Source organism: Oikopleura dioica, chromosome 1 (assembly GCF_907165135.1).
Source record: "Oikopleura dioica chromosome 1, OKI2018_I68_1.0, whole genome shotgun sequence".
NCBI lineage: Eukaryota > Metazoa > Chordata > Appendicularia > Copelata > Oikopleuridae > Oikopleura > Oikopleura dioica.
In genome coordinates, this window is record NC_137291.1 from 14,339,402 (window position 1) to 14,350,832 (window position 11,431).

The window sequence follows — 11,431 nt, forward strand, 5'->3', positions numbered from 1 at the left end:
ACCATTTGGATCCTTTTCTCCCAAAATCGCCGCCGTCTTCTTCAAATTCTGCTCGCTAGCGTACGCTGGAAAGAGCTGAGTCCTGTAGTACTTGTACTTTCCTTTCCTCTCCCCGAGTTTCGAATGAAAAAGATGTAACTCATGCGGTGCTGTTTTTACGGCTCTAGAATTTCGCCTCGTATTTTAACAGGCTTTATGTCTTATCCACGTTTTTCGCGCCCGTTCTGGATGAAAATATTTTGACATAAATGTTCATCTGAATTTTTTTGCCTTGAATGAAATTTAAATTCAATTTTTCGCAATAAAATTCAAAAAAGTTCGTGAAAATTGAATTTTAGAATTTTGGAGAGCCTTTCCTTTACTGAGGGACATTTCTTATCAGTTCCAAAGGGGCCTAATCGCAGCACGACATTGTCTTTGATATCGTCGTTTTTCTTCGACCAGGTTTTTCGGACCAAAATGGTGGCGTTGTAGATTCCATTTTCGTCAGGATTTCCGACGTATGAGACAATTCCGTTGACGACCATAGTTGAACTGAAGAAAAAAAAATGATTTTTGAAAAGTCGAAACTATTGACTCGAAAGTCTCAGTTTCTTCCTGACTCGGCAACCTGTGTAGAAAACCTGAGTCAGGGTCTGGAAAATAATTTTTTTCAATAATTCTAGTGCTCATGAACTGCAGTTGAATGTTTACGGTATTCTCTAAACGAACACGTGAGGCCGACCTTCTGGCTTGTCAAAAGGTTCTTTGTTAGTACACGCACAACACTATTTCTTTCTAAAGTGGAGACCGAAAGAGGAGCTAGTGGCCAAATGCAAGCCTTTCTCTTTTGCATTCGTTGAGAAGGCAGTACGTGTGCCCAACAACAACTACAACGAAGGTATCATTTCGAGGATTTTTAGAAAGCTCTTGATTCCTTGCGTCAGCCGGAAATCCACGCTGCCGACAATTTATCGAACCAAACTAGCGTTTGCGGATTTACTGGCTTCTTACTGTTACAACAAGAATTAAACCGAGTTAAAAAAGAGGAATTCTAACTTGCCAAAGTTTCCTTTGTCTTAGTATGAGTCAGTACTGTTTGACTTTATCAGTATAAATAGACCCCTTGCTTATCAGTTAACCGAGTACATACAGTCATTCTATTCCCCTGAAAAAAAATAGCTTCTTACTTGAAACACATTCCTTTGAAAAAATTCCCGCCACTATTAACCCAAGTGTTTTTTAGCCCCGTGGTATGTAAGGTAACCCATTCCAGGGTTATAAATTAACTAATTTCAAAATGATGGAATTTTGATTTCAAGTAGCAACATTGGCGCTTTTTTTCTAATGCTCAAATAAATCGTAAGGGCGGGGATTAAATCTGTTGCAATAACAACCACGGAAAAGAGAGAAGAGAAAAAGATTGTCTTGCTAACTAATTAACTTTTTCTGAATTTTGAGTGATAATTTAGAAATAAACGGCGATTTTAATTGAATGATTTGAACGAAAAAGGAGAATGGTGTGGAAACAAGCGTAAGCGGATTTGCTGGCAAGAGTGACGCGGGACGCCGCATTTTGTCGGTTTTGTTAACAAAACAAAACTCTATGTAATTCTAGTGCAACTTCAAAAGGAGCCAAAATAAGTTGCGATAGTCTAAATTATTTCTTCTGTCTTTGTTTCCCTTTAGCGGCCCTTCTGCCTCACGTTTTATAGCGAGCCCTCTTTTTCGAGCAAAACTGATAAGAAAAAAAGTTCTCACGCTTCTCCAGCTCGGCAGGGGACGCAGAAACTTGATACTAGGGGCTAATGCAGATCTCAGATCTGTCTTAATTTTTGGTGAATGACAGCTTAGACAACATCTTTGCTACGTTATCAGTGACACACTCGGCGGGAGACCAAATTTTTCAGCGATGAATGAAGAAAAGGCTCTTATCAGTATTGCGAAAAACAGGTGATAAAGTGATGAGCTGGATGAAAAACAAGTGCGTTCTTTTTCAGAACTTTACAAAAAGCTTGAAAAGGGTACACTTGATTCGGTTCTTTTTCGTGCTTGTTTTTAGTTTAGCGTATTCAAGTTGAATTATGAGCTCCTTGTTTTCGATTACGAAAAAGGGATGAGCCAAGGGGGCGGCTTCTAAGCGTATTCTTGATCTTGTCTCGAGACAAAAACAAGAGCGTCATAAAATCTCGAGCTGATCTTCCTTTCGGGATCCGCTTGATTCGTTTACCAAACCCGCTTCTATTTTGCTGTTTTGCTGGAAAAAGAAACATCCCCCTTGCTTTAAATATTACGAAAACGATAAGCAAGAAGTCCACCGAACTGGGCACAACTAGAAATAGACAAATAAAAAAAAACGGCGCTTTCATTTTTCAATTTTCGAATTCGGAATTCCTTCCATGGTGAATTTGATTTACCAAGCGGAAGTAGTTTTAGACTGGAAATGTCAAGAGATATTCAATAACTGGAGTGAGTACCTCCGACCGGTTAAATATTTAACCCCTCATCAAATTAACGCACTTTTTTTTTGCCTTAAAATGGTTAACCTTAGCCCGCCAAAAGTGGATTTTCTGGGGTACCCGCCAAGAACACCATATATGGTGTATCCTCCATTGTAGGTCGACACCATATTTGGTTTATCATGATTTTATTAAAAGTTTTTGTTCGAAAATAATTTTTTTGATGTATTGAGGTGTTCTCATGATGATTTTAGAGTTCATTCATTCAAAAACCCACTCACTGGAATTTTTAAATTGAGGATCAGAGAAGCTGACTAGGGTAAATTTTCGATAAAATCGCTTGGAAAAAGCTGGGGTACCCGCCAAAAACACCATATATGGTGCACCAACAATTGTAGCTCGACACCATATATGGTGCATGAACTTTTTGCAAAAATAAGGGTTTCCCGACTCTAAGATCTATCAGAAACTGGTCCAAAATCCCAACATCGATAGATAATCGATCAAGCCGTCTCAGCATATCCTCAGTTTTCGAAAAAATTTTCAATGTTCAGCGCAGTGAGCAAAAACATGAACGATTCACGAGTTGTGGTGTACCTTGGCGGGCTAAGGTTAAATGGTTTTCATCAAGATTTGGTACCAGAAAAAGTATTTTTTATCTAAGTTTGTGCATTTAGAGAGGGAGGTCCTTAAGGCGATCTAAGAAATCAAGAACCTTCTAGGGCCTTGGTTCTAGGATCAATCTGAATGAAACACCTGTTCGTAAACAGAATTTGACAAAGATGGAAACATGCATTAATTATTTTGACAATTAAAACTAACTCAGCCAGCAATTAGCATAAATTAACTTCATCAAAAATCTTAAGGGTTTACTTACGCTTTGACTCTTTTGGAAATATCAACCCCTTGTCCTGGCGCGTAGCAACTTTTCATCGCTGCTACCGTCTGTAGTATCAGACATACTGTCTGTAATATCTTCATGATCTCTATTTTTAGTGTGATTTATACAGTGATTTTTCTGATTGAGCGATATTAGGTTCTCTTTATCGCTGACTAATCAAAAAGATAAAAAAAAATGGCAAGATCTTTATTTCTTTCTCGATCGTTATTTCTCGACGATTTTCGAGAAATCTCCCATTGCCGCCGCGCTCCGTCGTGCGAGCGCCATCTGGGATGACCCGAGCGAGCCAGAGAGCGTTCGCGCGCGCATTCAGCGCGGAATGTGTCGCGCTGCAAGCTCATTGGCCGCGGCGCTAGAATCAAAGAATATGGAAAACATATGTAACTTCTTTCATGTTAGGGGGTAGGGAGATTGAGTTTATGTAGATTCTGGCTTGTAGACTCGTTTGTTTTACACACTGTAGATTTGTTTCTAGTCTTTGTTGATTTCATAACAGGCAAAATTCAAGTAAATCACTGTAAATTCGCTAAATCCCCAACAGCTGACCACAATCGCATTCAATTTCGAGCACTGGAAAATTATAGCATCCTTCTCAACCCGATTTCTCCACCGGTAGATCCAGAATCCGGCTCAAAAGAAAGGTCACGCGCACCTTAAATTCGTAACGTGATCAAGAAAAAAACAGAATGAGAGGTTCTAGCAGGCATTTCCTGTCTATTCCCGGCGGAAATTTGCAACATTTTCAGCAAAAAACCGCAGCATAAAGCATTTTTCATCAACCTAGCTAAAACCAGTAGAACCCAGTACAGCTGAAATAAAAGAGTGAATACTAAGTACCCCTCAATAATTTTCAATTTACAATAAAAGTAAATTTCGATTGTTTGGTAATTTTGAAAACATGATCCGAAAAAAAGATATTTTAAAAATTACTTATTGAAGAAAGAAGAAAACGATTGAAATCAGGACTCCTTGTTTTCAAAATATTTTTGCAACATTTTTCTTATTTACATGTCAATAGCAACTACTTCCCAAAGCAGTTCAAGCTTCCGGAACTTCCTTTTCGGGCAGGTTTGGTGACGAAACAATCCGAGTTTTTGAATTCGAAAATGCACGAAAATCTTTCCGCTGAATGAAACCTCTGATTGCCTCTTTAGAAAGACAAGGAAATTGGCCTTATGTAAAAGGTTCTTTCTGTATAAAATTGGTAATAGTAGTGACAGTCTAAACAAATTCAATTACCTCGTACGCGCAAGTCCTCTTCAAGGCGGGACCAGGTGCAATTTAAAATTTGCCAATTTTTAGAGCACATTTGCTGCATCGCTGCCTAAAATACTGTATGGATACACTTTGTGAACGAATACGCCACTCGAAATTGAGGCTCAATTTATGGTAATTTGTATTTTTCAGCAAAGCTTCAAAATATTTGATTGATGGTTTCTGACTCGACCGGGAATAAGGGCACGGTTTCAAAGAATTCAAAATTTAGATCTGATTGGTCTACTGGAAAAATGCGACAATTTAGTTGGTCTAAAATTTGACAAAAATTTTTGTCAAAATTTTCGCATTTTTCGGACTCGTGGCACTTCCTAAATTTTCCAGAATTTTTTTTTATTCGAAAAAAAAAAGAGGATTATAACTGGAATCATTTACCTATAAGCGCTAATGCAGCAATTTTAGAAAAAGCCGCGTGGCGCACATGTTCAGCGGAAATCAGTTTCGGAACACGGAGTTGGACATGTTGTGGCTCCCGCCCCGTCCTCGCTGCCCTAAACACGTCTAAGTACGATTTACGCGCTCCTTCGACCAAAAGCAGCTAAAATTCGCTAAGCCCAATAAACACGTTCCATTCTACAGTACCCTCCTCGTTTTCCTCAGAGGAAGGGACGAACAACTACCTGTCTTTTAAAAATTTACGAAAGCGCGGTAAGTTAATCATGAGTCTAACTCAACTTTCTGGCCTAAGATGAATTATTAATCATTTTCTTTGCTTCAATCTTATGTTCAACAAACAAAATATTATATGATACAGTATGGACCATACTGTATGGTTACACTCAACTGACGTAAACACTACGGCAGTCAAACTTTTGCATAAGAATCCATAAAAAATGGAGAACGACAAAAAATTTCGACAATTTTTGCGTGGGCGGTTATTCGACTGCTGATTGGCCGGTTAGCCGATTCCAGGCTTCTGATTGGTCGAAAATTTCCACGCAAAATTTGTCGAAATTTTTTGTGGGTTCCTGACACTTCCCCCTTAAAATTTTTATGTAATTATATTTTGAAAGAAAAAAAATAAATTTGTTAAATTTTTTAAATAAAAATTTTAATTTTCTTTATAAAAACTGCCAATTTCCCTCTTTCTAAATTTCACAAAGGTTTGATAAATTTATTTGCTTTCCTGAAGCTCTGCAGGGGGTCCCCTTAATCAATTTTTTGCGGATCGATTGGGTAAGGGCGTCACAAACAATCGCATATCAAAGGATAGGCTTCATTAAATTTGGTATTCGGATGACGGTCAGATGAACGCTCTCCTCTTTCGCGCGGCTTTTACACGCTAAATTATGCAGCGAACAGAATTTGCCTACAAATTACTATCAGACGCGAACCAAATCGGAAATCTATATTTTAATAATTTCGGCTCATTATTTTTCGGCTCAAAATTGTCCAAAATTTTTCTCAAACTGGATCATACTTTTTTTGCTTGCGGCTACTTGAACTGCCTGTCTTTTGTCATTTCAGTCGCAAAAAAGTCTTCACTAGGACTTTCAACAAACGGTCGGTAAGGGTTTAGGTTATGATAAGGGTTGGATTAGAACCGATATGGATAATCGAGATGTTGGCTTTTGTTTGGGATGATGATAAGAAAAAAGTGCTTGATTTTCATTACCCATTGGTTTGTTTTTTTTCTTGTGGAGTCGGCTGATGGCGCCGCGAGTCGTCGTCGGCGGCTGGCTGGCTGACTTGCCCCTGGGCGAGTGACTGAGCGGCACATCAGTGTGCCCGTCACCACGCGTTGAGCCCCTTTTCTCCTTCTATTTATTGCAAGAAAACGCGGAGAACCACAACAACAACCTGCTTTTTCTGTCCAAATTAACTTTAAACAAGAGGAAAGAGAAGAAGACCTGAACAGACAAAGAAAGAGATGTACAAAAGTGTAAGTGTAAAAATATGCCGGTATTTACGATTTCGAAAATTTAAGGGTGTAGCGCGATGTTAAACATGTGTCTTTATTTCGCGTAATTTGTATAGGGGAATTTATGCGGTAAGGTTATCAGACTTCTTGGATCTCTAAAAAGATGATCTAAATCGAGAAGTTATTTATATAGAAGCTCGGATCAAACAAAATAACCGCGCGCGAAATAGGATTATTTTGACTACAGAAAGAAACGCAGGCTGGAAAATACCGTAATATTGAATTTGGCCACTTTGAGAAGCAGAGACTTTGGATTAAATTTTAGACAGCAGTCAAGTTTTTTTTACGTTGGGAAAAAAGAAAAAAAAAGACACAGGGTGAATATCGATTTTCTGCTATTGACAATGCGCGTGAAATATTCAACTCTCTCTTTCTCTTTTGCTCTAAATGCATTTCGCGCAAATATGCTTGCAAACATCATTTTACAGGGCAAAAAGGAATGCATACAGGTTCAGAAATAGGGACCAAAACGGATTACTTTAGTCGTTTTCTAATAAAAAAATTAATCTATTTTCGTTTAATTTCATCACTGACTAAAAATAAATACAATAAATACAACGAATAAAGTACTAAGGAATTGGCTGAACGATTATACCTTCTTTATCAAAGTTGATCTACTTGATTAAAATGAGCTGGATGAGTTGGATCTACTCAAGAATTAAACAAATCAAGTATCAATTTGTCGGCTCATATTTTATGCAATCCTTTCTAGTCAAAAATTCAAGAGGAGCATCTTTCTTTGCTTCTTTGCCAAGTTCTGAAAAGACGAGAATAGTTCAATAAAGGACAGACTCGAGCACTCAATTTCTCGTCCCATCGAATAGTAATCACGTTTAGCCAATAAAGATCTAATTGACGCGCATTTGGCGCGGAGCCACGCTCGCTCAAATTCCTCTCGACCCTTTCTTCCACCTATGCCGGTCTACTATTTATTTACCGACTAACCTTGCTCGACTGGTTAGAAACGGTCCAAGTGCCAGCTCGATTGGCTGAACATACTTCGAACTTTTATTATTAATAAATGAGCGGAGGACAGTATCAAAGTAGTCAAAGTATCGATATTTAATCGAATACAAAATTTTGTCTGTAGTCCAGTTTTCGAGAAATCAAGAGAAGGGTAGACCCCGAGATTTTAATTAAGATTTACGCAGCTCTCTTTCATTTTATCCGATTCACTACCGCATTATTGCCGTGCATATTTACTGGATGATATTTACAACCCAAGACAGTGATTAACACACGCCCAGGGCTGCTAATGAGAAATCGATATACTTTCTCTCTTCTTGTTGTTTTTCTTTCGTCCGTCTTTTTTTCGAAGTTTAATCTGCTTTTTCAGGCCATAAAGAAAAAAGATAGAGTTATGTAAAGAAAAACAATGGCTGAGGCCAATGATGATGATGCTAGCAACTCATGGTTAAATGATCTTCTTCAGACTTTGAACAAAGGTAGGAAAAACGTACTCTTCCTTGATTTCAAACCGCGAAATTTCAAATTTCAGTTGACAATGCATATCTTATTTTATTGGTGGGACTGGTGCTGGTCATCATGCTTGTCGTCGTGGTGGCGATTTGCATTAAAATCTTTTGCTGCGCTTCGACGAGAAAATTTCCCTCGACTTCCGGGACCAAATGTGTTCGGCATCAGCAGTCAATGACGTCGCCGCTGGACTCGCCAATCAGGGGCATCATGACGCAGCCCGCGCCCGAAGCAACGATGTTGTCGACTCAGGTGGCGCAGCAGAGCGAAGTCCCCGCCTACGCTTCTCCTCTTCCACTCACCAATCAGATTTCCTCTTCTTCCAACGCACAGCAGAATCCCACCGTGAACACCTTCGATACTCAAAATGAACAAATTACGTCCACTAACAGGCGCCAGAGGGCACCAAGTCTACAGAGTCTACCAGACGCTCAATATTCTTATCGTGAATATCAACCTTGGTAAGTCAATCTATCATCGACAAGGAACAATTTTACCCTTGATTCAACGATGTTCTATTCCGAACCAAATGCTTTAATAAATCTTTAGCGAGCGATTGCTAAAACGTCAAGCACAGACGTTGCCTACTCCAACGAACCGGCGAAGTTCGCGGCCGGGCACAGGCGGCAATCTGGCCGGCGACTGTCCGACCGTGGGCGGATCCAACTCGCGAGCCGGCTCACGTGATCACATCGTTGGGCGTCTGTCGGAGTGCCCGGACTCGATACCGCTGCTTGTAAAGTCGCGTGCGCTGGTGCATCACCCGGCGGACGAAAATATTGACGGGATCGATCCGGCCAGAAGTGGTGTGCCCAACGGCACAGGGGCGCCCCAAGGGACCACCAGCAAGAAAACCGTCCCGCCACTACCGCTCCCTGCCACTAGTACGACCAATGCGAACAAGAATCTGACCCCGGATGACCTCAAGCCGGAAGTTGCCTTCAACAGGTATAAGGAAAAGGGTTGAGAAACTCTCTGTTTTTTTTTCACGATGTGGCACGAAATTCATAATTGCGGAGGCACTTTCTCTCTTCCTTGATTTCAAAAAGAAATTCTCAACCCGATCTCGAGCTACTCCAATGCACCAAGTTATGACTGTACCTGCCAAACATCAAAACTTTTAAATAAATCAAAAAATTGAAAATTAAAAATTGAACCGTCGTTTTCAGCCCCACAGCTCCGATTCTCACAGCAGCAATTCCACCGACCCGGCGAGAAGCAACAATTTCCAAAGCGGAAATGCCATGCAAAGCAGGAGCAGGCAGTGCAAGTCGACAGCAAAATCAGTGGTGGTTCGTTTCGCTTGATCATGTCACTCCATCCCCACTCAATCATGATAATTAGATTTTATTTCTTCCTTCACCTTTTTTGCATATCTCGTTTCAGTAATAAAATTCATACTCAGTTGTCAATAATCATATAAAAACTTGAAAGAAGTGTATTCCAATGATTCACAAATAAAGGAAGCAAAAACAAGAAAAGAAAAAAAAATGTGAGCCTGTTGATATACTGTCGTTTTCTGAGTTTCAAATTTCGGCATTCTCACAATAAATCAGTCACATTCAACGCTTGGAATGTATGGCGGCATAAGTGTCACTGTTGTTGTCGTTGTCTCGGTCGTTGTTGTGCACTTCGGAAAAGCCTTTGCAGCCTTTGGGTCGTTAACACATGTAGCCATCTGAAATTTCAAGGTTAAAAATCGAAACATTGGCAGTAGTAGTATAGTTCCACTTATGCTAGTAATTCGCACTTCTTGACAGAAAGGATGGATTCAGGATTTCGTACATATTGAGCCGCGTGTACATTAAATGATCAGTTTGATCGGTGTATCCAAGAGTACAAAGTGAATCTTCGCGGATCTAGAACGAAAAAGTTCTACGACCTAAGAGTGCACCGCCATTTTTTGCTCTAACACGCTCATTTTGAAATCAACGAAGACACATTCAATCTCGCCTTGAGAATCCGCGGCTTCTAGTTGACCCAAACATCCAATTCATCTGCCCTACAGAAAAATATTGCAAAAACGGATGTCCTTGTCCATTATTGACAATCATTGATTGTGAGAAGACTGATAAGCCCAGGAAGTGGTTCCCGTCTTTGACTTGAAAAAGGGGATTATGCCCACAGAGGAAAACATCGGGATTTTTATTAAAAGACGCCGTCAAATTAATGTGATGTTTATTTTTTTTTTACTTCTTATTCATTTCCGTTAATATTATCATAACAGTTTTCAAAGGCGGTAATCTCCGTCGGACAAAGCGGCGGTGCCCGGGGGGTGCGCGTGCTGTTCCGCCGCGATGATTGGGCGCTTCCGCGATTGGCCGAGACAAGAAGTAGAATTGCACACTCCGACTGGAAAGACACAGTCGCGCCGCGCTTTCCAGAAGGCCTCCTTCAGAAAAAAAAACAAAACTAGAACTTTTTAAAACATATTTTTGGCGCGTTCCTTTGTTGCTCGAAAACTCGAGCACTAGAACACAAAAAGAGAGACAGAAAGAAATAGAAGAAAAACGATTGAAAGAGAGAGAAAAAATAGCTCTAGAACTCCGAAAAAAGAGAGCAAAAGACGGAGAGGAGGCTTTTTTGGCGGATTTTTCTAGAGATAGCAAAGAAGAAAGAAAAAGAAGGGAAGAAAATAGAGGCCAGAGAGATTTTTTAATAGAAGGAAATTGAGACGGTATCTAAGGGTAACGGAACAGTTTTTTTTTTTTCATTGAGAGAACTTTTAAGTTTAAACTTTAGCCTCAATTCAAATTGAATTCTTGAAAAAATCACGAATTTCAAAATCAAATTTCAAGTCTGTGAAAAATCTACCTCCAAATTACTTTCTGCGTCCAAAATTTAGCCTAAAATCGCCATAGTTCTGCCCTAAAGCGAGTGAGAGACAAATATTGTAGACTCAATTTTGGTTTCCTAAACTAATAGACCCTGTCATAATGCCAATCATTACGACCATCATCCACTTCTGAATCGTTTTTTCTCCTCAAACATTCAATATTTCGAAGACTGTATTTTTTATTTCAAAATATGTGCTCTAGAATGTTGAAATTTGTTGGAATCGATAATCGCGCCGTGTGAAAAGTGAAAAAAGCAAAAAGCTGTTCACACTGAAAACTCACGAAAATGACACTTTTACAAGGAAGTTTCGAGTCCAGCTTCAACTCGACTTCCCAAGAAGACATCTCCTCCTTGGTCCTGTCTTTTGCCAATTCGACGACGCCAGGAACGGCTTTAATTATCCCACAACTAGGAGCTTAGAAAGAGATTTTTGATGTTTGCACTTCAGCTCTTTTGACGAGGATTTTTGTTGTCAACTAGCTGGGCGGCCATTGTTGCGCCCGTAGAATCTAATAACCAACTCAATACTGAGCTCTCTCTTTTTTTCAAGGGCGAGTAGACAGCAGCGGAAATAATTGCCAA

The 11,431-nt window shown here is 39.7% G+C and overlaps 1 protein-coding gene and 1 long non-coding RNA gene across 2 annotated transcripts; one reads left to right on the forward strand and one right to left on the reverse strand.

The window, feature by feature from the left end:
* Positions 1–8: 8 nt before the first annotated feature.
* On the reverse strand, positions 9–3,533 carry LOC145695510 (uncharacterized). The gene is made up of 3 exons (XR_014133743.1): positions 3,316–3,533; positions 371–534; positions 9–163 (listed from the first exon to the last, which is right to left on the reverse strand). It is a non-coding gene; the product is annotated as an uncharacterized LOC145695510 (long non-coding RNA).
* Positions 3,534–6,349: 2,816 nt separating this feature from the next.
* Positions 6,350–9,355, forward strand: LOC145712320 (uncharacterized). Its single transcript, XM_081790005.1, has 5 exons — positions 6,350–6,496; positions 7,872–7,980; positions 8,034–8,472; positions 8,561–8,959; positions 9,181–9,355. The coding sequence occupies exons 2-5, from the start codon at positions 7,911–7,913 to the stop codon at positions 9,353–9,355; spliced, it is 1,083 nt and encodes a 360-aa protein (XP_081646131.1). The 5' UTR covers positions 6,350–6,496; positions 7,872–7,910.
* Positions 9,356–11,431: the final 2,076 nt, after the last annotated feature.

What these genes read in the sequence shown, in the direction of transcription:
- LOC145712320 (XM_081790005.1), top strand. Translation starts at nt 7,911, where the DNA reads ATGGCTGAGGCCAATGATGATGATGCTAGCAACTCATGGTTAAATGAT. An exon ending in TCTTCAGACTTTGAACAAAG is followed by an intron (nt 7,981 to 8,033) that starts GTAGGAAAAACG and finishes TTCAAATTTCAG; the next exon opens with TTGACAATGCATATCTTATT. An exon ending in CCGGAAGTTGCCTTCAACAG is followed by an intron (nt 8,960 to 9,180) that starts GTATAAGGAAAA and finishes CGTCGTTTTCAG; the next exon opens with CCCCACAGCTCCGATTCTCA.